The sequence below is a fragment of the Cydia amplana genome, chromosome 6 (genome assembly GCF_948474715.1).
Source record: "Cydia amplana chromosome 6, ilCydAmpl1.1, whole genome shotgun sequence".
Taxonomy (NCBI): Eukaryota; Metazoa; Arthropoda; class Insecta; order Lepidoptera; family Tortricidae; genus Cydia; species Cydia amplana.
Genome location: NC_086074.1, coordinates 13,358,174 through 13,384,471, shown reverse-complemented (window position 1 = coordinate 13,384,471; position 26,298 = coordinate 13,358,174). Strand labels below are relative to the sequence as shown.

General features: G+C 35.6%; 2 protein-coding genes across 6 annotated transcripts in view; both read right to left on the bottom strand.

The window, feature by feature from the left end:
* Positions 1 to 26,298, bottom strand: part of LOC134648953 (RNA-binding protein Musashi homolog Rbp6) — a 574,404-nt gene that overhangs the window by 400,507 nt on the left and 147,599 nt on the right. The window lies entirely within an intron of this gene.
* On the bottom strand, positions 22,456 to 23,700 carry LOC134649087 (uncharacterized). Its single transcript, XM_063503804.1, has one exon. It carries the CDS (start codon positions 23,698 to 23,700, stop codon positions 22,456 to 22,458), a length of 1,245 nt encoding a protein of 414 aa, XP_063359874.1.

Sequence of the window (26,298 nt, the reverse complement as noted above, 5' to 3'; positions counted from 1 at the left end):
GCAGGTACTGTAGATTCTGAAAATACAACACTACACAGACTAAATAATAACATTGATGTTAGCCATATTACAGAAAGCAATCTTGTCCAGTGAGCTTTGAATGTGGCAGTGAAATATAATTTCGATCGGACGGCAATCAGGGCCTGTTGAAGACGGCGCGTGAGACGACTTGCCAAAATATTAAACGTACTCCCGTCCCGTTGCCCATTCAACCCTCGGCCACTTTATTTTTGAAGGCATTTTAACACAGAGACACGCATCTTAAATATAATTTATAGTAAATTACCTATATAATTATGTAGTACTTTTGGGTTCTCTTTTATTTTGTTATTTTTTATAAAAAGTTTAGACTCAAAAATGTAGCTTAAAGATTAATACAATCGTTATTAACTTCCGTCATCAAATAATCCAACAAAGCCAATAGATTGTTATAGTAAGTCAACTCTCTTAGAAGTTACCTCTCAGGAAAATTCTAAAAAAGTTTAATTCTAATTACAGAACACTGGAAGCGAAAAGTCAATAGTAAGGATTTTTAAAATTGCATGGCTATTTACTTAGAAATTGCCAAGAAAATTTTATCTTGGCCCTCAAAACCTTTGAACGGTTAAGCGATCCAATTACTTCTGTTTATAACAACTTGAACTGCAGAAGTTTTTGAAATAGAAAAATCCTTGGAAGTGTAGCTGTATCATGGCGGGCAGAATAGATCACTCCCTGTAGGAAGGCGTCAATCGCAGGGTGATTTATAGAGAGCGGTGCGAGCGTCGACTAAACTGCTCGGCGTTTTGCTCGTGCTGCGCCGGCAAACAAGTCACTCACCTGCCCTGCCGCTCCCTCATCGAAAATGCGAACCCTATAAAATACCTTTATAAACGGATACATTTTAAATTCCGAATAGTCTACCGAAACATCGGCGGAACTTCCAGACATGACGTGCGTGTTAACGAAACGCTCGCATCATATTTCGCATGGAAATTTTACAACTTTATATGAGCAATTTTAATATTAACAAGTCATTTTGGTTGGTTTTTAAGTCGGACTGCTATTTTAATGAGAAATCGTGCCGATTTTCATGCCAATTCAGCTTTTACTTCTGTTTTTAAATATCGCTTGATGAAAATGTAAGTAGGTAGTGTGTGTCTACGTATTTGTCAGTACTTCAAAAAGACTATATCCATGTAGAGAGTTAATTTATTCTTTTGAATTTTTGGTGTTTATCATATTGATAGAAAAAACCCAGTGCCGAGTAAAACTCAGTTATAAAAAATTATTATTGGAAAATATATACGTTTTACGGTACTGTTAACTAACTTCTTAGAAATGTAACGGAATAGAAATGTTCTACGAGGAAATTAATAATTTGCAAGGCGTCTTTTATGCAAACTTTAAACGCAAACTTAACCTAAGAATTCAATTAGGATTGGGTTGGCAATAATTGCACGATCCGGAGCGCACTATTGCAAAACTTTACATCCCGTTGTTAACCTTCTATTGAAAACATCTTAACGTTATTCGCAGTTCTACACCGGGGTTATAAATTGTTACAATGCAAACTACTTACAATTGAACAAAGTTTAAATTTAATCTCCAAATGCAGACAACATTTTCAAATTACATCCCGCTTTAATTAAAGCCGAATTTCGCCCCTTTAATTAATACGACATCGATTCTACAAAGTGACAAGTTGTTCCAGCCATTTGTTAACATTTTTGTCATTGACCACCGACATCGAAAGATAATAAAACGAAATGACAATCACATTTAAATTAAATGCATCTAGATAAAATGTTTAAGATGTAGGTAATTGAAACATTTTGGAGCATTGAAGAAGTTTTTAGTTCAATTTAGCGGCAATCAGGACGGCCGCTGAAGGCGGCGCGTGAGCCGAATGGCTAAAATATTAAATGTGCTGGAGTGACGGGTGCTGCGCCCGGCACCGGTGAACGCCAGACGCACCGGACGACAGTTCAGACTAACAACCGCTTACAATCATCATACTGACAAATAAGTGATAGTCTCCTGTTGAGTAGATTGATTTCAAATCCAAATATATTCAAAAACAATGCGAAGACTTCCTTGAAAGGGTTTTTACTCGTCAAAGAGCTGATTTTCTTATGATTTTAGTCCAGTCAAATTTCAACGATTATTTGTAAGTCTAAACATTTTAGTTATTTACGTTTGAAAACTGCCACCGTACTGCTATTTATGTCAAAAGGTAAAATTGGACTTGACTGACCGCAGTTAAGCGGCTAAAGCTTTATAATACCGTAAAATGGGGTGAATAGGGTTCGCGGGGAGAGTTGGGTTATGAATGGGGAGAGCAGGGATGAAAGGGGGGTGAGATGGAATTTTAAGGCTACTGCTACAAAAATAATGTATTCCAATTTAAAATGGAGCTATAGTAATACTCATAATAAAAAAAATCGATCCAACAATCTTCCAAAATCACCTTTGTATGAAAACCTAACTCACCCCAAATACGAGGGACTACGGGGTGAGATGGGATTTCCTGTTTATCGTCAAAGTCATGAAATGGAACTACCCAAAATAAAATAAAAATAAACTAAAATATAAACGCCCGGAACACTTATTATATACAACTTTCAGTTTGTAAATGTAAAAATAAAATGTTATCGAGGTATGAATGTCAGTTATGCACTCACCCCATTTTACGGTATAGGCCTCGAATTAAAAGTCACTTTATATAGGCAAGTATAGGTACTTATACCTAAATGAAATTAAGACTTTTTCAAAAACTGCAGGTAAAATTATTTAAAAGTAATTTTAAGCACTTAAAGAATAAGAAAAATGCGAAAAAGACGTGAAGGAGCAATAACTAAAACAGGTAGAGATAAAATTTGTGACAGAGGGAAACGAGCCCAGCCGAGCGTATCTCACGAATGCAGCTCTGCTGATTTTAATTTAATTCAAGAAAATATCACGTTAATTAATTCGTTTAGGGAAATTTGCTGTTTATTTAAATGAGGGGTGACTCTTCACTCGCAGACAATATCACGATTCCATTACACTACTTAATGGAAGAGGTAAATGAATGGAAGTTTGTTGTTTTCAATTTATGTTGATGTTAATAGGTACTTTTCCATTTTTATTGTTATGATTCTAGAACAGAAATTAGAATTAAGTAAATTTAAGTTATAAAATTCAAAAGTTTCATCATAAAACTGTCTAATTCACTTAAGAATTCATCTGCGCTATTGATTTATTCAGCGATAAAAGTGACTGAATTGCGCTATGAAATATTCAATTTTTATTATTTAAATGAATAGATTGGAATCAACCATTCGTGATTGTGTCCAGTACGTTGTTTGGCTTGAATGTAGTGACATCATTAATAATGTGAAAAACTCATCCAAGGGACTCATTCGGAAACAAGAATTGAGTACCAAAACAATAATTTATTTTCATTTTTATAATCAACATATCGGTGTGTCACTTTCGAACACATGAACCTGTGCTCTGGAGAGAACAGGCGCGTGTAAACCGTTCGTTAAACATAACGTTAATTCATCAATAGACATTTGAGAATAAAAAGTTTGTAGGTATGTGTTACAGTCAACATACAGGAGTCTATGCAAACTACATATAAAAGTATGTTATGGATATTATTGCATCTGGCTTGCACCTTTACTACTCTTCTTGTTTATTCAAAAAACACATAAGTATGTTACAAAATAAATATCAATAATAGACACAGATGTTAATACGAGACTAGACGGACGAGGTTAGACGAGATTTTTTAAAGTTCAAATGGCCTCATTGTATATTTACGAATCGGTAAGTATGTGGAGCAACAAATTTCCCAAATAAACGTGCCGCAGCATATCACCGAAGATCAATGTAATACGCAAGGTAATACTTTCACGATCCGCGACAAAAACATTTTTTTTCATGTTACTTGAATTATACCGTATTGTGCAGCCTAGAACGATTATTTTCACTCACTAGACGATCGATTTCCCAAATCGTGCTACGTTTAGCTGTTCATAAATATGTATATTTTATTTTAAGGTTGAATTGATTAATAATCTATGAACGCCTAAATGGTATTAAAACTGCTCATCGCATTTGCGTTTTTGTAGAAGTAGGTAGTTATGTCCTATAGCATAGGTTGGTCCATTAGTTATATGTATATGTCCTGATTATATTCAGCGCTAGATTTTTGGTCCTACTATTAATAAACTAATCCGACCACGTGCGACTCGGGCTTTTTCATCTAGAGTTTCGTTTTAATTCTTCATCCGACATTTTGTTGTTTGTTGTTTTTCTAAGAAATATGTTGCAATTATTATTGAAAATATTTCGTTACCATTAATATTTAAAAATATTTTATAATCCTATTTATTATACTCGTAACATTAAATATAAAATGGTAACTTTCCACTTCTTACATTTCTAGTGGAAAGCTAGGCCGACGCAATCGCGAGCCCGCCGCGCCGTCTTCCTCTATTTGCTTCATTTTCAACAAGATTCGGATTGCCAAGAAGTTTTGCGTTCAATTTTTATAATATTACCTGCTTTTCTTGCGATGCACGGCTCGTTTCAGTAAACGGTTTTTCAGCTTAGTCGATTTGGCGAACGTCTTCATCATTCGTCAATCTTATTGTTTTATGCGAAAATTTCCCGAGCTCTTTCTGAATCTAAATAGGGGAACGTTGGCAGGATTTGAGCAGTATTCTCGAAACTATTTTGTTTCGGCAAGTTATTTTAGTAACGTTAACATTTTTTAAGTAACCTGATAAAAAAACAAAAAACAAATAAGATTTTAAGCGTATTTACAAGATGCCTAACTAGTTTAGTACAGTCCCTATCGCTAACACATTTTAAAATCATAGTCCCATGCATGTATGAAGCTTAGGTATTACATGCCCGTTTTGAGTTATTAAGTTTTTTTTTTATGTAAATGGCTTAAATAATTCGATTAATTAGTTGACCGGGTAAATACATGCCAATAAGTTATAAGAAAACTGTCAATTAGCAAGACATTCTTATTCTTTATACCTATCTCTAATATTATAACGACGAACCTAACCTCTGGAACCGATAACCAATCGCAGTGACCATCTCTCGTAACACCATCTGCAAGAACAGTTTCGCATGCAATCTGACACTTAAAACCACTTGGCTGCGATTTCTTGGAAAGTTAGTGCGCTCGGTATGATACCCGTCACACCCCGCTTCCGATGGACCCAAATCGATGAACTATAAATCCATTGTCTAAGTTTGCACAGACAGTGCTCCTCTCTGGACTCAGAAGATTAATTTTCTTAGTTTAGATTGTTTCGTGACCCTTTGTGCAAGCGATAATTGGATTTTCTCGACTATCTGTGATCTAGTTACCTACCTCTTGAGCTTGACTTAGTGTAAAATTCATCCGATTATTTCACCGCAATATGCATGACAATAGCGTGTATGTAAAATTTTCACCTAAACTTACTAAATAGTACATAAAACAAGCTCCAAATCGTTGAACAAAAACAACAAAGTAGGTAACCCGTAATCCAAATACGAAACGTAGTTAGTGCCGAAATAAAATGTTTCGTTGCGCACAACGCCCAAACCACGTCAAAATTCCAAACGATAATATTATTTTTATTGAAAGAACGTTGACTTAACATTGTTGGTATTTTATCCCTGCAACTTGGTTTCTACCTTTTCACGACAGGTGGGTAGCAACAGCAATAAAACAGTTCTGTTTTATGAGCTTCGTCGTCAAAGTCAGCTTAGCTGTGCGCGTTTCGTCGCGAGATTATTCTTTGCTCGAACATCATAACAGCTTTCAAGCGTGCAAACGTGGTTTTTTAATTTTATGAACCTTAAGTAATCTTGCACGCAATTAACAAAATTGCGTGTTAGCAATATGCAAAAGCGCTGCAACATCAACCGAGTCTCGAATAATCCGAAAGATGCTTCGCGCGAACTTAGCGGGTGTGATTTCGCTCTTATTACGCTAACTAGACATTGGTATGTTTCGCACTGCCAGACAACTGTCAAGTAGGTATAACCTCCTTTTCCGTATTAATAATGTTTATCCCATTTAATAATTATGAAATATGGGTATTTATTTTACTAATTAATGTAGGTAATACCTATGTACCTTGTACTTCTTTGTTCGATACTTCCACAAGTCCAGTTCGTTAAATAAACTTTTAATAAATACTTAATAAACTTTTTAGAACAGACGTTATATTAATAGCTAGTTTTTAGCCGTCCCCGTCGTACAAAACACCGCCCGTCCGTGGGTAATTGATACCTACGTGCTGAACGTACCTTTGAATAAATAAGACGATTGATATTGATCTTTTCTAATTGTGTTGCGGCTGTGAATGTCGACCGACGGCCCCTTCATTAAATATTACTTAAAAGGGATTGTAAGTAACTTGTTAGAAAGAATAGACGAGGCTTATTGGTGCCATCTCTTTTACGTTATTTTAAAATTCAGGAAAAGGTAAGTCGGCGTGTTGAATCGAGCGAGTTCAAATAAAAAGGTCAGGTTAATGTAGGTCGACTTTTGGTTTCTTAATTGAAAAGACTTGTCCTTACTAATTAATATATATCTATTTACTTTTACGTTATTCCTCAAGGTTCCATAGCCAGAATGTCATATGTCCAAAACACAATACCCAAAAAAGTCATATTTATGTGTATGTCATGTTAAAGGCATTTTATTCCACAAATATCGGGTGCAATTAATTTAATTTAAAACATACACTCAAGAGCACTAAAATCGGATGAGAATGAATGGCAATTGAACCAGAGTTCTTATGCTCTTAAAATTATAATTTGTGTGCCGCTACATATATAGTAATGTATCATAACATTAATGAAATATATTTTTACAGTACATATCCGCACTAGTGCATAAAATAGCACTTTTCGTGCGTATGTCGAAACTTTAATGTGCCATATGTACTGTAAAACGTTGTTCGATACACGTGCGAATAGGTAATTCGCAACTCGTGTCGATTTAAAACACTCCCTTCGGTCGTGTTTTAATTTATCGCTCGTTTCGAATTTCCTCTTTTTCGCACTTGTATCGAAAATAACTATTTTTTATATAAAAGGGACAGTATGAAGCTAAAGTTCAAACTAACACACGATAATAACAATGTATGTATGTCATATTCCGTTGATCGATAGATTGCAGGTCTTAACTTCATTATTATACAAATGATTTACGCAGATCATAATAGCATCGTTACTTAAACCCCGAGACATCCCGTTGTTATTAAAATAACTTTTAAACTTGTCATTTTAGCTGTCAACGACTAAATCATAAATAAAGTTCGAGGGATGAAGTTTTTAAGGGACTTAGTGGGGAGTTAAAAAGCGGTGCATTTCATGCGGCAGGTGACCGGAGCTTTATCAGCGCGGTGCAGCCCGCGGGTGACGGCATTACACCGGTCTGCAGTACCGCACGCTGCGCCGCCGGTCTATTAGTCCTTGCCCGTCCACGATATACTTTGGTCTCGCTAAGACTGAAAGATGAATGTATTTTGTTTTGGCAGACTACTAAATTTAAACGGTTTTACGAGGCTTCAGCTAAGCACTCTTGAAACGTGTATTTTTAGTTCTTCGTATTCTTGAGTGCTTCATTAGATAGATTAAGTATAATTGTTTCTGCTTAAAAATAGGAAATGGTAATGAGATAGAGATTTTCAAATATGTATGTATTAAACTCTTTTATTTCCTCTATAGTATAGTTATGACCATGACGTTTGATAAAGGTAGATAACCTTTAGTAGCATGTCGATATGAGCGTACGAGTATGGTTTAGTAGGTAAGGTTTATTCGGGTAATTCCGTTCATATTCCGTTGTAGTAAGAGTCAGCTTTATATTATCCGCCACTATTCGTCATTCGGAAATACCCGAATACACCTTAGATAATTTTTTTGCATTGTTAAAACAGTACGTAATTCTTTATTGACAACCGAATATTTTGCACGAAAACAGTACGAAATAAAGTTTCTATGTTATTTCGCTCATTAAGACGACTTTAAATGTTCTATTGCAATTATTACAGTAAATTAATTTTCGTTTCTTATTGATTCCCAAACAAACCATCTATGTTTAAATACATGGTAATTATAACAGCATTTATCATTCCAAGACCTAATTGTTAATAAAAATTAAACTTCTTTACACAAGCATGTTATACACATTCATGATGTCTTCTGTGTGCTATGTGCTTGACATTAGTAATATTACTTACCGCCTGTTTCATGTACATATCCAAAAAGAACATCCGCGAATGTTGTACAAAACTTTCTAGAAATGAAATAATGACTTACATTAAGTACTTTAATTGCTCGTATATGTATTCATTGGTCATTTGCTATGTGAGCGTCGTATAAAGATGAAGAAGAGCAGTGCAGTGGGCTAGCCTTACTGCAGTTCCGCGCACTGTGGCGGGTGGGCTGAGCCACAAGATGCGGGCTGGCACACCTATCGCCCAGGACCTCCGCGAGAGGATAATCGGCTCATTTATAAAGTTTAGCGGGACAAAGCTGTGCGAGTTTTTGATTGAAAACAAACTTAGAAGGGACGGCCTCATTTGAATAAGTATTCTGCGAATAAAGTGTGGCTTTATGTTTTCCTTTAGGTGTTTTTTTCTTTTGTAATGCAAAACAATGTTCCACCTTGTTTAGGTACAGCACGCTTTATTTTTGAGTGAAAGACTCTTTTGAAGTAAAGCTTTACGGTATAAATTATTTCATTTTCATTGCATTGTTCTTAAAATACTGTCTTTTGAAACTTTATGTGACTTTAGGCAGGGGGATCTCAGTTGATTATTTAGAGTACAACTTAATTAATTAAATTTATTAAAATAACTTCTTAATTAAAATATTGGTAATTCATTCATGCCTTTATGTGTACTTGCATAAAGTCAATTTTTTTATTCGGTAGACTGAAATGACATTTCATTTCAGTCTACCGAATAAAAAAATAGACTTTAGGTAAGGTCACTTCAAGTGGTTCAGTGTTCCTTCTTAGTCCAAATTCATTAAGTGCCCGTTGGTATTAAAGCAAAAGCGAATGGCGATGTACATTTTTCTCTAATTTCGGACATTTTTAGGTAAGGTTGTTTGTAAGCCTGTTATATTTATCTATCAGTTATTTGCCTATGTTATATAGGTAATATTTAAAATTTTCGCGTTTTGAGCACATATTAACTCACATTTATAGACGGGTCTAACGCGAACCCAGTTAGCCGCGACCATGACCAGTGAAACCTGTGTCAAACCTCGGTAAATAAAGGTACTTATGTGAATAAAATTCGCGTTAGACCCGTCTATAAATGTGAGTTAATATGTGCCTATGTTATATTTATTTGTTTAAACATGGTTGCACAAAACAGGAAATTACAAAATAAATTGCGGGCATAATGGCAGAAGGCATTCTCGGCCAGACAAACTGAAATATTTTTTCGGGTTCTGTAACAAAAATGAAACTAGGAAAGTCATCATGGCGTGTCTATCCGACCGTTTGTCACAACCACTTAACTGGACTTAACCGCTAGCCGACCATACACGAAAAAATGTCAGTCTGAATAAATGTTATTTGAAAATATAATTGCATTTGTTTCGTTTTATAATCAAACAAAACAAAACAAAAGCAACTCTGTTCTAATTAATAATAATGAATAATTATTAAATTAAATTTCAATACAGGGAATTTGTACTAGTATTAGGACTTGAAACCCCAAGAAGTTACAGTTAGCCCCGAAAAATTGACAATTATATACCTAGTTGTACTACATCCGGGCGCCAGGTAACTGTTCGTGCAGGCCACTTGTAGGATTCAAAATAGCCCCGAAAACTGGGACATTAATCTAATGTACCATTACCCCAGGGTGAACCCCTCTTATTTAGTAATATATTTTTGGTTTTCTCTTCGTTACTTTTTTTCTAAAAATTCTAAATTGTATGGAAATTTGAAAACATAATACATTGTTCGAAATCCAACTCTGGTGGCCGGTTTTTCTACATTTTAAAATGTTATGGAAACCGGTAATAGCCTATATCCTGAAAATAATAGACTTTATGGGGACTTATAATGCCCCGATACAAAAATTTAATAACAATACTCTTTGATTTTTTTCTTTTAATATTGTTTTAAGAAGAAACGGTTGCAAACGATACCACAGTGCTTAGAAAGTTGGAAAACTCACCGTTTTTGGACAGATTTCTGGATACCAGTCTACCGCTCGACCAACTCAGTTACCGAGACTTACCCGTTGACAGCGAATATTTCAACTATTTAATTACCTACTGTAAGAGTGAGTGAGTGATTCTTTATTTCTAAGCAATGTCCTTGTTTTTTGTCTCCAAATCAAAGTATCCAAGATAATCGTTAAGTAGTGGTAGCAAACACATTTACTCCCAATCCGGGCCGCTTAGTTCCGAATTAGCACGTACCGGCGGCGCAGTGATGTTGATTAGACAAATTTCGCGCGGTACAGCTAACTTGCTTTCAGATTAGCGGCTCACGTCCGTCAGTCGGTCCGGCTCGCAATTAGCGGCCTGATGCCGATGGGACGACAATTAACAACTTCGTACGAATTCCAACTGTTGGTGAGGCAAAGACATTTAAGGCTTTAAATGGTGGTGCGAGGAGTTTGTTGCTCCAGTCGGTTAAAGGTGATCAGCGGCTGACACGGAAAAGTGATACTTCGACAACGAGTAAATTTCCTAATATATTTTTTTTTTGCCAACACTTGTAAATCGTTTTTCTTAATAAATATAAATAACTTGACAGCTTGATGCCGATTACTTACATAAATATTTATAACAATATGTTATTACTATACAATTTCACAAGCTATTTAATAAGTTTAAGTAGCCTATCCTGGTGAATATCCGAAACACTTAGATTGTGAATCCTCTGACGTCATCGAGTTTACTTTACACACCATAGAAAAATAAACTCGAGTGATGAATGAAAGCACATTATTGAACTCATTTCTGTCCTATCATCAATCTTTGCGGTATTGAAATTAGGATAAAGTACCACACCTAAATTAACACAATTTATTTTCTTTGAGGATTAAAATAGTATAATACCTATATCTTATTATCTTCTAGATCAGATTTGACCTAGAACAAAATGAGTTAGATAATTGAAAGGGAAATTATGAATTAGGCTTGAAATGAATTAATTGTTCGATTAAATTGCGAAATAGAATATAGGTAAAGTGGGCTAAGAAAGTGGACTACCAGTTTTAACAAAAGTTTCTGCGAGATCTAACGATCGCTAAGGTTGACAATGACGTACAGTTGACGTACGTGTGTCGACCTTGTTGTCTCATGACGTTTAAACGAACCTCAACCGTAGACCACTTTCTTGGCCCACTGTACCTAAAATATACTATCAGTAAATGTAAAACATTATTTATGAAATTAAAAATTTCATATTGTTTTTTGATTGACCACTCATGCTTCATGCTTTAACTTTTGACTTTTACCAGAAAAAGGTGAAACTTTGATATTTTAATGTACATAATCGAAAACTCGCGAAATTAGGTAGGTATAAGTTCTGATTGACATAGTGATATGACAATATTTTCTGTCATGTCATAAGTAAGTAAATCTAATTCTGTTTCGTTCAGTTTTCCTGCAAACGAGGTACTATGAGTATGTTAAACTAAGAACCACGAAAACTTGGGTTAGTAATAATACAAACAGAGAAAGAGTACAATACGGAGCAACCATGCCTAGCAAGTAGGTACACTGCCTACGTCAAGATTAGCTGCAGGCTGCGGGCTGATTAAGTCGCCACGTATAAAGAGCCGAGATGAGCGCTGTACGTGGCTTTTCGAGAACTTTCTATGGATGACGTCGTGCATTCAATAACCAGCTTTTTTATGAAAAAAAAAGTTTATCAAATTATATGCATAATCGACGAAATGAATAGTAACAAGTAAATATTTCACTGAGTAATTTAATCAGTTAAAAATTGTTCATAAGCAACGGGCAGATGACTTTTTTCAAAATTCCTTGCATAATAAATGCGTGATGACTAACAGCCCGATTCGAACTTTAAGATATGTCAATTAATAGATCTAGAAACGATATGGATTAAATGTGTTAGTGTCAAATGTGACGTTTCTTAAAAACAAAAACGTCACTTTGACACTGACACATCTACTTAATCCATATTATTTTCTAGATCTATTAATTGACGTATCTTAAAGTTCGAATCGGGCAGTAAGATTGGGCCCAACATTCGAGTTATTTGGGCACTTTACTGCTTTTAAAAATGACCTAAAAACATCCCACTTTGTAACTATGAAAGCCTGTTGTGTACTCGTAACTATAAAACTACGTGCGTGAGTGCACTAAACGTACGCAACCAGATTTATTAAAATTCTCGCACCTATATATCGAAGCGAGCTTTTTATTGGGGCAATAAATCTATTTTTTGTAGCCTTACCTGCCAGCGCAATCGTACAAAAAATATTAAGTTAGTATCGGAATAACAAAATAAATGAAATAAAAGTGGCCAATCGCCTGTTCAAAATGAATTGCAAACAATATTACATTTTGGAAGCAATCTACGTTAAACCAAAGGGGAATGATGTGGCAGCTCTTTATATTGCAATTTTTGTGTCCAAACAAAACGAATTTGCCGCGCAATCAAAGCCGAATCCGATTGATGACATGGCGGAATAATTGTTTCGCGGAATTGAAAACATTGCGGCTGGTTTCCTCTGTAACACCTTGCGCGGCGCCGCGAGCTTCGTGGCCAATGTGATGCGTAGGTACTATGATAACGATAGAAACTTGTGTTCTATCGAAACGACGTTAGATATATGTCACCGTAAAATTGTAAACACTCGTCAGTTTATAATCTCGCTAGTTAAATTATAAACTAACGGTAGGGAGATTATAAACTAACCTAACCTAACCTACGTTAGATTGCAAACTAACGGGTTCACAATCTTACGGTGTCATTTATAAGAGCAATTTTAATTTGACCAATATGTCAACGCTGTAGTTACTATAACTGTTCAAATACTAAGGTATGTATACGTCGAGCGGTCTCTGAGAAAAATCCTATAACAGCATCGAAGTGATCTCATAAGAGCTCCTAGAATAAAGTTTTGTACTAAGCAACCACACTGTTCTATAGGTACTCGCATATTTAGTGCTGCTCATCAATTTACGTAAGTACCTATAGGTAATCAGGATTATTGCGACATGAAAAATTGAAAATCGCTGTCGCTGTACTCGGGTGCGGCGCCTTTGTTATAATTGTTATAACCACCACAGACTTACACTTCAATTATTGTTATTACTACGAATAGATAGTCATAATTATTAGTATGAATTTTACCTCATTATTGACATAATGGGTATAGTAAGTTAAAAGGCCAATTAGGAATTTTGTTCAGTTACACTTCCTGTTTAACGTGTAAGTACATTAGTACTTTTTTTCTAATCGCATTTTGATAATGCAGCTCCCACATCCTTCACCTCGTTCATCTATCATCATCATCACTGTCAATAATTTTCACACTGCAGTCAAACAAATAGATCAAACGGGCCGCATTAACATGCAGCTAACTCAGCGGCCATTACTGTGCATAAATCAATCATGCAACTACCATTCAACTCATTATTGGAGTTACCATTCATTGAGGATTAAACGCGATGGTCCATTGGCATGATGTTTGTGAGACGTGCGATATTGCGGAACAAGTGTTTTGACATTTAATGTGTCGTAAAGAAAGATGAAGAATGATGGATTTATTTCAAAATTGTAAGAACAATTTATTGGACCCGGACATAAATTTTCTTCTAGTGCATAATTGTCTGCATTAAGTTATTTTAAAATAAAATGAAAATGCTGTAGGTACAGTACAGTCATAATACTTTAATCTGGGGCCCATTTCTCGAACGGTATTAGACTAACATTATTAGTGTGTTGCCATGGTAACCCATACGACTTGACAGTTCATGGACTAAAAATATTAGTCTAAAACCGTTCGAGAGATGGGCCTCTGGACTACTTTGTACTTTGTCACAGTGAAAATGGATTAGGAAAAATTTTCCATACCTCTTAATTGTAATTGCGACACAATGGGTATTCACTTTTGCAGCTCGTTGTACAAAGTGGCCTAAAACTCTAATTAAGATAATATTTTTTTTAGATAAGATAAGATAATATTTATTCATTTAAAACTTATGCTAATTTGATTGATACAATGGTAATTATCCAATTTATGCTTAAATACTAGTACATTCATAGATTCAACTTAAAATAAGTAAAGGTCATGTTAAGAACTATAAATACCGGACAAATGTGTATTTTCTGTCGCTAATGGAAATTTGATAACAATACCTAAACTAAGTAAACATTTACTTGTGTCTTAGGTATGCACTTTTTGTAGGTCAATGTGTAAGTGGGGAAGTGCTTACCAACAAAAAGATTATTTACATAATAATAACAATAACTAATATACTATGACTATCTTCTACTCTTTAGAACACTAAGTGGTGGCATAGGTACTTAACAATTTTTTTTTTTTTTGTACATATAAATCTTTCCTATTTTTCTTAAGGTGACGGTAGAGGTGGGTAAATTTTCAGATTCTGTCAATTTACCCCATTTCACACACAAGCGCACTTCACGCACACTACCTCACTTTACTGGGACAGGTCATTGACCCATCAAGTTTTTTTAAGATTGCGTTTTGAGTTTAGTGTTAACCACTGACCTCTTTTGAGGAACAGAAACTGTAAAAACGTTCCATTGAAAAAAGAAAGAGAAACAATACATTAAATCTTGCTCTCCTTGTCTGTTCATGTCACACGTGACGTATTTAAATTCTAATTTAATTCATTTGATTGTTAACTATTTTCTGCATATTATGGCTTTGTCGAGATACGCGTTTTGTAAAGTTAAACCGAATAAACCCAGATGTCATTAAGTCAGATGTAAAATGTTATTTACTACTCTATACGGTTATTCATAAGGCGAAAAATCAATTCAATTAAAAATTTAAATAAATAAAGTTTCGGCAGGGTGGAAATTTTATTAAGGCCGACAAAATAAAATTTAATAATATATGTCGGCTGATGTACCCCTAAGATCTTTACAGATTTACTTGTACGAGTATCCTATATTCGCTATTTATTTTGCTATTAAATTTATAAAATTAAAATAAATAATTAAATATTATACTGGCATTCCACCGCTATTATTTCAGTGCTGAACTGATTATCTTCGATCGTAGCCTTGATGATGTAGTTGTACTTACACTTACGGCGGTAGGAGCGGCAATGAACCCCGCGCAGCGTAGAACGAGAGGTGCGTTGGGATAAGTGCATATACATATAATTCTTCGTGCGTCTGTCTGTCTGTCCGTCCGTCTGTCACAGTCTATTTTCTCCGAAACTACTGGACCAATTCAGTTGAAATTTGGCACACATATGTAAATTTGGCACACAAATGTAAATTTGTGACCCAAAGATGGACGTGTAACGTAAATAAAATGTATTTTAGAGAATTTGAAATACGGTAGCCATTTTTGGGGGGGGGGTAAATGAAAAAATTAAAAAATATGTTTTTTAAACTATATAGTGTTACATATCAAATAAAAGAGCTCATTGTAAGAATCTCAAACATAACTTTTTTTATAATTTTAGGATTAATAGTTCAGCAGTTATTCATGAAAATAGGCAAAAAATTATCATTCTCCGCCCACTTTCTCCGAAACAACTGGATCTAAAATTTTGAAAAAAATACACAAAGTAGTTCTTTACCTATATATGTCAGGAAAATCTATAAGAAATGTGCAGTCAAGCGTGAGACGGACTTAATATACGGAACCCTTAGAATGCGAGTCCGACTCGCACTTGTTTTTGTTTAGCTCTTATTAGGTTTAAGGAGTTTTATGAGTGAAAAAAGAAGTTTTTTGTTTTATGTGCCCGCGTTATTGCCGATCGATTGTGTTTTAAACGATAATTAGACAAAAAAACTTGTTTTTCACCCAACGAATATAGATCCCCATGACACATCTTCCAAGTCGCCTTTGGATAGGCTTAATTTTAAAAATAATTGAAATAATGTTCTATATCATTCATACTTGCAAAAAAAGACTAAAAATAATTTACGTGACCAATGCTTATTATTAGTAAATATCTTACAATTTAATATCTGATATATCACACGATACAAAAAAATGGCCGCAAAGTTAAAAGTTTATTTATTTACGTTACTAGTCCATCTTTGGATCACCGACTCTTTGTCATATGTGAAAAATGTGTACCAAATTTCAATTGAATTAGTCTATTAGGGGCAGACACACGAGTGATCTTAAAAGGGATTTTTTTCTTGAATGATTTGTATGTACTTACCCCAACGCACCTCACGTTCCACGCGGCGCAGCGTAATCAGTAAGTACCTAATAATTAGTGTCCGACCGAAACACAAATTTCTGTATATATAAATATTGTTGTCCTACTTGCTCGCCAACTTTTGGTCTTTGTCACATAGTTTAGTTTCATAATACGAAGTACTATTTCGTATGTTTCGGCCAGGCCGAAAGATTCGGCCGTTTTTTGGCCGAAACCGAAACTACGGCCGAAACATGATTTTATGGCCGAAACCGAAACCGAATCTTCGGTCGGACACTACGAATAATCACAATGGTCTTAAGTACCACAGACCCTACTGTCGCTTAAGTCCTTTATGACAATCTCTGCCTATTAGAACTTATAAAAAAAAAAGAAACCGAGTAATTATATCCAACTACCGAACCTGCTTACAAATTTTCTCGAGATATTTGAGAAATGTGATATGCAAAGGAGAACATTCGAACAAACGAAAGTATTTTTGCCCAAGCTGAAACGGAGACCTTCGCCTACGCTCGGTCAGTGATGGTTTAGGTACAGTCAGCTGCAGGTCACCCCTGCATAGAAGATTGTATGCAGGGGTGGTACCTTTTCTCTGCAGCTGACTGTACACCTATAAAAAATTGTTGTACCTGCTGCAATTTTATACCGGTACCGTACTTTATATTTCAACAGGTATAGTACCTTCAAAACGAAGCGGTATTGATAAATAATAACGGTACCGTACCGCCTATAAATAATAATAATAATTCAGCCTATATACAGGGTGGTCCAAACCTTGACGTCCAAAAATTTTTTTTTAGATTCCTCACGTCGTGGGCTATCAGAATATACCCCATGTATGTTAGCCGATTTTTCGTAGTTATCGAGTTATGATTTTTTTTTACTTTTAACTTTTCATATGAAATTCCGGGGTTCCCATACAGAGTGGCTAAAAAATAACTGCATTTCCGTTGCCAGGGAGGTTTTGGGATTATACTGAGCAACTTTTACAATGGGGCCAACCCCGAAACCGCGAAAAAAAATTACCCTTCCATAGAAAATGGACTAGCCAAAATGTATAATAAGCCAATTTTTTTTTCGCGATTTCGGGGTTGGTCCCATAATAAAAGTTGCTCAGTATAATCCCAAAACCTCCCTGGCAACGGAATGCAGTTATTTTTCAGCCACTCTGTATGGGAACCCCGGAATTTCATAGGAATAAGAATAAGAATAGAATAAGAATAAGAATTGTTTATTGCCACATACATGAACATAAAATAGAGTTAGAATTACTTACATAATAAAATAAAACAGTTGTTATCATATACAAAACAAAAGTGAGAAGATCTTTGTATTAGGCAAAGGGTTCCAGTCTCAGCGTGTGCCGGGCCTAGGTGCCCGGCGCTGGTTTTCAGACCGGTCCCAGACTAAGGACGGTCGGAGAATATTACCTACATAGGAAAAGTTAAAAGCTTAAAAAATCATAACTAAAAAAACTACGAAAAATCGGCTAACATACATATGGGGTACATTGATAGCCCACGATTTTTGGACGTCACGGTTTGGACCACCCTGTATAGACAATAATCTCAACGCTAGCCCAATGCGGATTGGGGACTTCACACACAGCTTTGAATTTCTTCGCAAATGTATGCAGGTTTCCTCACGATGTTTCCTCCTTCACCGAAAAGCTAGTGGTAAATATCAAATGATATTTCGTACATAAGTTCCGAAAAACTCATTGGTACGAGCCAGGATACCAATGAGTTTTTCCTTACCGCTTATACCGTAAAGAAATAATGCAGTCTCTGCTTTGCACGATTATTGTGTGGACATAATTCTTATAATCACCGAAACATACATACCTCTACGCACAGAATGTCATTGAAATAAAACATTGTTTTTTATAGTAAATTAATATAACATTCGATTTATACACATAACAATAAGCAGGCCAGGCCGCAGCGATATTGGCCTGTAAGCTTCATCTCGGTCTCCAAATCCGCAAAACTCGCTGGTACTAAATGCTGGTCTTGCCGTTATTAATTATCTTGATTCTTGAAGATTATCAGAACAGCACGTTACGTAATCGCATACATAGACGGAACGAACGTCAACAAAGTAGGTGTAGACACTGCAAGTCTTTAGGTATTAAACGAATTACGCTTCGTATTAATAGATGAGTAATATTTAAATGAACATATAATATTCTCTAACATAAATACAAGATTACAATTAATTGACATCAAAAGTCATTGACGTACAGAAGTCATATACATTTTTATAATGACGCAAAATTGATACCAGCATAATGAAAATCATTCCCAATCAGTAAAACGAGTCTTTAAACTTTTTTCATTTTAAGCGGGTTTTGAAGGAAGAAGTTACTTAAATTCGATTGTAATCGTATTGTTTTAGGATAATTTACTGCTGTTTTCGACCGTTACGACGCGTAAATAACAACAACTCACATTTAAAATTTGACTGGAGCTCGACGTGATTATATTTATTTACCCTATTTTATGAAATACAATTTATCTACTGGTATACATTTTCGTATGCGTATATGATGAAATGTCTTTATTAATGTCAAAAACGAGCTATGACGATGTACACGTCTGCTTCGATGCAAGGCCAACGGCCATCTGACTCGAAGAAGAGTTTTGAGTGATGTCGTCAATGTATGGAAATTATACGAAAGTTTACATTTGGGATTGAATTTCTGTGTTGTATTTGTGAGTAAAAATATTAGTAGATAATAATCTGGTAGTTTAGTTATCTAGCCTTCAAAATCCCACAACAACTCAATTACTGTCAAAGACAAAACTGTAATGCGTCTTGCTCAAACGGAACTCCATATTTTGATTTTTGGACACTTTTAGTGTCGATTTGTAGAGAATTACAGGAAATAAAAAAAAATATGGCGTGAAGAGCCGGTACACGGCTTCTTCGTGAACAGATTTGCGTATAATTTAATGCAGTTATTAATCATTCATTGAACAAATTGATTGCACAAAGTGAGGTCTAAATCGAAAACGTCATATACCGTCCCCTTAACTTCTAAGTAACTATTTCTAGTAGCCTTTCTGTGTCCTCGTACGACTTGCCAGTGAGTAACGTTTGTACCGCTTTTATGCAGACTTTACTGGGCATTGGGTAAATATTCAATAGCAGATTGAATTTATTGTAAAGGAAAGAGCCGAGGAAACAGAAAAACTTACGTGTGTTTGCGGAGCGGAATGAATCTTTGGTGCAAACGATGTCAGCACGTCGCTTGTCAGATAAAATCTGGGGGTTATAGGGTATGAGTAAATGTTTTTTTAATACTGTGTTCAAGACGAATAACTGTCGAACGCTGAGAACTTTACACTCGGACAACAATTGGGTCGTGGGATAGCGAAAGGGACGGAAAGTGCTAACTTTAAGGACTGCCCTCTGAGCTCTTTCTACGTCGATGATCATTGTCTTGTTTGCCCCTCCCCAGGACGTGATACAATATACTAGCAGTGATTGACAAAGTGCAAGATAAACGGATTTAATAAGAGTTCGATTTGCCGCATGTCTGAGGTTTTTAAAAAAATAAATTAATTTTCTAACTCTAGCTGTCAGAGACTCAATGTGTGCTTTAAAGTTAAGATGCTGATCGATAATTACGCCCAGGTACTTGATATTGTTAGTGCTACTGAGTTTTGGGCAGTTATTAGGGCTAAGGTTTACACACGATGTGTCGGGATCTGAACAGTTATGTGCTATTAAAGAGTGAAAGTTATCGGACGGTTGGGTAGATGTATTTAAGGAGAACGTGATATATTTTGTTTTATCGGTATTTAATGTTAGTGCGTTTGTTTTGAGCCAGCGGGTAACTAGGTTAAAACCTACTTGCGCGTTTTTGAATGCGTCACTCCATGTATCGCCGTTAAAGAGTAGGGCTGTATCGTCTGCGTAGGATATAACTCTACCGTTTGGGATATGGAGGGCACATAAGTCATTTATGTACGTCAGAAAAAGGGATGGGGCCAGGATACTTCCCTGAGGAACACCATAATCAATGGGGAGTTCGTCACTTACATGGTTTTCAATCGATACTCGTTGTTTTCGATCAGAAAGGTAATCTTTAAAAATTCTTAGAGGGTGACCTCTTATTCCTATGTACTCTAGCTTGTCAATAAGTGTTGGAATTGTCACAGTATCGAAAGCTTTAGCCAGGTCCAGGAATATGGCTATACACTTTTTTTGGGAGTCAAGCTGTCTAACAACATAGTCTGTAAGATCGTGAACTGCGTCGTTCGTTGATAGCCCTGATCTAAAGCCATATTGTGATGACGCAAGGAGTTTATACTTGTCTAAGAATTTGACAAATCGTTTTGATATTACACGTTCTAATATTTTTGATAAAGATGGCAAAATAGCGATTGGGCGATAGTTATTAATACACCTCTTATCACCACCTTTGTGGATTGGTTTAATGAGAGCTATTTTTAGAATTTTGGGAAAAACGCCTGTAGAAATGCACAAGTTGAAGAGATGGGTCAGAGGGGGGGTCAAGATTTTTTTATGTTGTTTTATAAAAGAACAAGGGATTTTGTCAATACCGGTAGCGCAGTCATTTCTGAGAGTCATTATAATGCTGTCAATTTCGGCTTCGTCTGTATCAGTTAATACAAAGGAGTTTGAATTTATCGCACGGTAAGGGGTCACATTCTGAGAGTTAGGCAATTGGGAATAACAATTTGTCTTTTCTGCGAGCGTTTTACCTATATTCGCAAAGAAACTGTTTGCTGTATTGACTGTCTGCCGAGCGTCTATAGCGTCAGCTATAAGCGCTTGAGACGTCGACCTCATATTACTCATACTTGTTACGTTTTTGATGACTTTCCATAATTTCTTTTTATTGTGTCCTGCTTTTAATATTTCTGTTTTGTCGTGTTGTCGTTTTAGCTTTTTCAACAGATTATTACAAAAATTTCGATAACGTTGGTATGTTGTTTTAAGTAAAGTAAGTTTTAAGTTATGACACAAGTCATTTGGAGTTTTTGCCAGTTTTTTATGCATTCTGTCACGGTTTCTAATGCATCGTAACAATCCAGGGGTTATCCATGGTTTAATAGTTTTCATTTTGCGGGACATTCTTTTAGTCACTGTGTTATTTTCTATGATTCGGGTTAAAGATGAGACTAAGTATTCCATAGCGTCATTGGCATCTGTCGCTTGGTAAATAGGAGTCATGTCAAGATTTTCTAAGTCACGGGTAACTGTTTTATTGTCCAGTTTAGATATGATAACTTGACTAGGGGCTCTTTGGTAGAACTGAGGTATACATAGTAATAATGAACTGTGGTCAGTTAAACTACTATTGAGCACTAAAGTTTTTAAGGCAAGCTTAGACTTAGCAAAGACATGATCAAGACAATTTTTTTCTCTAGTAGGTCGTAGGTGAGTAGGAAGATATCCAAGAAAAGCTAATTGAGTTAAGTATTCAAATGAGTTACGATCTTGGTTGCCGTTTTTGATATCAATGTTCAAATCTCCCATAACAAAGACATTTTTATACGTCGACAGCTGCGATAAAATTTTATTTAGGGAAAATAGAAAATTGTTAATGTTTTTATTCGAGGGAGAGCGATAAATGCCTACTAAGGCCGTATCAGTTCCTATTTTTGATATTAAGCAGTTTGCATCTAAAAATATATCAGGCTCTTCCACAGTTACATTATTAATATTTTCTTTAATGTAGAACACGACACCGTCATTTTGCAACACATTGGTTTTTAAACTTACGTAAGAATTATAGCCGTTTATTTGCGGGATCGTTTGGTTGGAGTTTATCCAGCACTCTGTCAATACAATGAAATCAACGTCAGAATTTATTAAGCTTAGTAAAGGCAAAAGTCCATTGAAATTACTGTTTATGCTCCTAATATTTTGTAAGACTATTTTTAAATTTGAGCCACAAGTATTGACAAGCGACGAGCATCTATCTGGGTCGCACACTAGTGATTCATACTCACACGAGGCATCAATTTCATCAAGTAAGGCGTTGGTTGCGTTATCCATTTTTGTTTATATGTGCAGCAGATGTCGTTAAAACGCGGCGCTCTAGGCGCCCTCATAATCTATAGAATCTAAGTACCTAATTTGCGCATTTTTCTTCGCTGGGCACTGGTCGTCTCCGGTTTTATGATTCGACGGTTTTTTAAAGCGTAGACACGTAGCGCATTTGGCGGGTTCGGCTCGTTTTGGACACTCCTTAAAACTATGGCCTGATGACCCGCAATGTCCACAAGTAGGTTCTGTGTCTTTGCAATATTTAGCCGAATGGCCGTATAAATGGCATAAGTAACAACGGGTCAGGAGAGTAAAATCTCGTACTGGGCAAGATGTCCAATTGATAAAAATGCGTTGTTGTTGTATGAGCATTCGTCGGACTTCAGCTGTGCATTCTAGGATGTAGTTGCAGGTGGATAAGTCCTTTTTTCCTGATTTATGACTAAGTTTTACTGAGCTCATAAATATATCCCTAGTGAGATTTGGTTGAAGGTCTGCAACGTTTTGTTCAAAAATACAATCGAACACTTCTTTTTCTGACATATTTGTCGGGACTCCTAGGATGATTATCTTCGGTCTCCTTTTGGTGGTGTCTTCCACTTTGAGTCCCGATTGCTGTAGCTGCTGTGATGCTTTAAGCTTTTCAAGGTCATCCTTTCTATCGGTGCTGATTATGACGCCACCGTTCTTTGTTTTTCTCATACCACGAACGTGAAGTTTCAGGGTCTCGGGCTTGATTAAATTTTGGATCAGGGTTTTGGTATCCTCACTGGATTTTTCTTTGTCGGCTGGGTAAATTACGATGCTACTATTTGACTTGGTAGGTACCACAGCAGAACTTTTCCCGGTCCTAACCATGTCGGCGAACGATTGTTTTTCTTCAGTTGTTACTTTTGCTTGCATGCACTGCTTGAGTTCATGAAGTTGAGTGCTGAGGTTGTTTTGGAGGGACAAGGTATTCACTTTGGCTTGGCTAAGTAATAAATTCTGCTTGACCGCCTGGTATTGTACAGCCATTTGCAAGATTCCTCCCAATACGCTCTTGCTAAGCGTGTTTATTCTCAGTTTTTGTTCTGAGTTTAATTTGCCATCATTTGCAATGTTACAAATTTCGCTAAGGCGCTTTTCAATTTCGGAAATCCATTTCTGGATTTCAGTGGTTGAGACTACATCAGGTGCCTCGGCTGGTGCTACGGCTACTGGAGTTCCTTGGACGGCTTCCATAACTGGTCTTCCTTCTGGAGGGGGGCTTCGCAGAGTCCGTGAACTTCTGTTAAAAGCGTCATTACCACTCATCACTGCGTTTTTAAAATTGTACCCATTACACAGTCGTTATGACTCACGCGTAGATTCACAGTTTTATGAGAAAGTGCTGACACTGATTTGACACAGTTACTACTTTATTGTTATGACTAAATAAATACACAATTCGCGATGGACACGACCGCCGATGACGGCAGTCAGAATGAAAAAAAAAAAAAAAAAATTGGTTGACTATTCAACATATACAGCTAGGTACATGTGCTTAATACTAAATGTACATGTAATAGGGTAACCAATATAGTAATTGGCCTTTTCTAACAAATCAGAAAGAAACAAGCCAATTGAAACCTCATTGCTAAGAGCGGCCAATTACTATGTAGTGGCCAATAACTATAGCAGTCACCCTATTTCCTTTCTTAATAGTTTTTGAAAAAAAAAATTAGGGTGTAGAGCTTTCACTTAAATAAATAACTTGATGAATTACGGAATTAAGAAACAAATTGAAACCTCGTCCTTTTTTGGTATTTAGTAAAAATACCAAAAAACATCATTAATTACACTATTCTATTTCGAACAAGATAGTCTACTAAACTACTTTTTACCATAAACACACATAACACACATGCTCAAAATATTGAAATTATAATATAATGTATGTGTAGGTTTATTTTAGTTTATCGTATCAACAATGATCATAAAGTTAAACATAAATATCAGTTCATACGAGCCCATTCAAACCACGGTACGGTGAATGTCGTGAATCCAAATACACATACATTATATATCCTTGAAACAAAAATCGCGCAATCCTATCAAACCGGTGACAAGCACAATAAAAGTTTACCTATAAGCAATATTTCATCCGTAAACCAATGTCACACTCGTCCTCAATCTCAAATGGTAATATTTTATGAAGCGATTTCCTACGTAAGAACGTAAGTCAGAAACGGAAATGAGTGTACGTAGAAGAATTTAGATTATATTAGATTATAACACTTTAAACTCTCGCGTTTTGTACACATATTTAATTACACAAACGGGTCTACCGCGATATAATTTCATTGTTTTTACCTTTAATTCCGACGTTTCAGCTGAGTTGCACCAGCTGTGGTCACGGAAAGACTGACGTCCCAACAAATGTCAACGGAGATATAAATAAAACACCACTAAACTGCCCGAAATTAGTTAATAAAAATGATCGGGGTAGACAACGACAAAAACAATGAAATTATATCGCGGTAGACCCGTTTGTGTAATTAAATATCCCTTAGATTCATTATATCGTTTTTCCATGCAAGTAATAGGTAGATTTATAATAATGTATTGTAATTTTAACGATTAAATTTAATGTATTTGTAAAATAATGTAATTTAAATAAAGAATAGCAATGTATTGTGATTATTATTATGAGTAAAATTTTGATTTTATTGATAAATGATTGAATTGAGTTGATAATTTTGCACTTCTTAACAAGTATCATTGCTTTGGCATTAATTAAGCCTATGGACAAATTACACAAAAAAGACCCTCAATGCCCTGCGTGTCCAATACAATAATGGTTTCCGCATGCTGATGGGACTGCCACGTTACTGTAGCGCCTCGGGGATGTTTGCGGAGGCTAGAGTGGACGCGTTCATTGCGATAATCCGTAAACGCACTGCCTCCCTCATGCGCCAGGTGCGTGACAGTTCCAACAGTCTGCTTCAGCTCATTCCTGGGGATCCTGCTGGTTCACTCTGGAGGCACTGGAATGACCTACATATGGGTTCTAGAGGCACGGTGTATGATTTAATGTAAATAGTTATTTGTAATTTTAATTTATTTTAATGTAATTGTACTTTTTAAATTTGTTGATATGTATTATTTTAATGTTAATGTGACTTTCGTATTTTTATTTTTTTTATGTTTTTATGTATGGGTATCATTGCCTGAAATAAAAGATTTGATTGATTGATTGATTGATTGATTAATGAAAATTCGTGGTTGTTAGAGAAATTTGCGCTACAAGTTAAAGATGCCTAAAAAATATTTTTTATAGGTAGCTCGAGCTAAAACTATATAATGTTTAGAAGTTTAGAGTATTTTATTCTAATTACCTGTTGGTATTCTGCTCCAGAATGAAAACAGTCGGTATATAAAGATAATTTTAATAGTATCGTGTCTTTTTTTCATAGCAGCAGAGCAGCTAAAATAATTTTAGTACTTAATGAAATTTATGAATTCTATAACTTCAACATTTTGAGCAGTTTGTCCCATAGATACAAATGTTTTCAGTGGGCAAGTATTACTATGCGCGGTCACGGCTCGCCTTACCGCAAGCTCGCTAACGTCACCTTGTGACAATGCGCTGAACTAAATCATGTCCCGGGAGAACGCTTGAAGTTACACTATTATTTTTTCTTAATAATTATTAAGTATTATTACTCATTACTTTTAAAATCAAAATCAAAAATGTATTTATTACAAGAAGAAAAATACACACAACCTGATTCGAATTTGATTTTGTACGCGATCTTTAACGATTTATTCAGATTAAAGATTTAATATAATTTCAATGATAAGTACTTAAAGCAGCCCAAAGATCATTCAATCAATCAGGCAATATTATTAAAATCTTAAATCATATTTTGT

Bases quoted from the DNA above. Each gene is read 5' to 3' on its own strand.
- LOC134649087 (XM_063503804.1), bottom strand. From the start codon at position 23,700: ATGAGTGGTAATGACGCTTTTAACAGAAGTTCACGGACTCTGCGAAGC.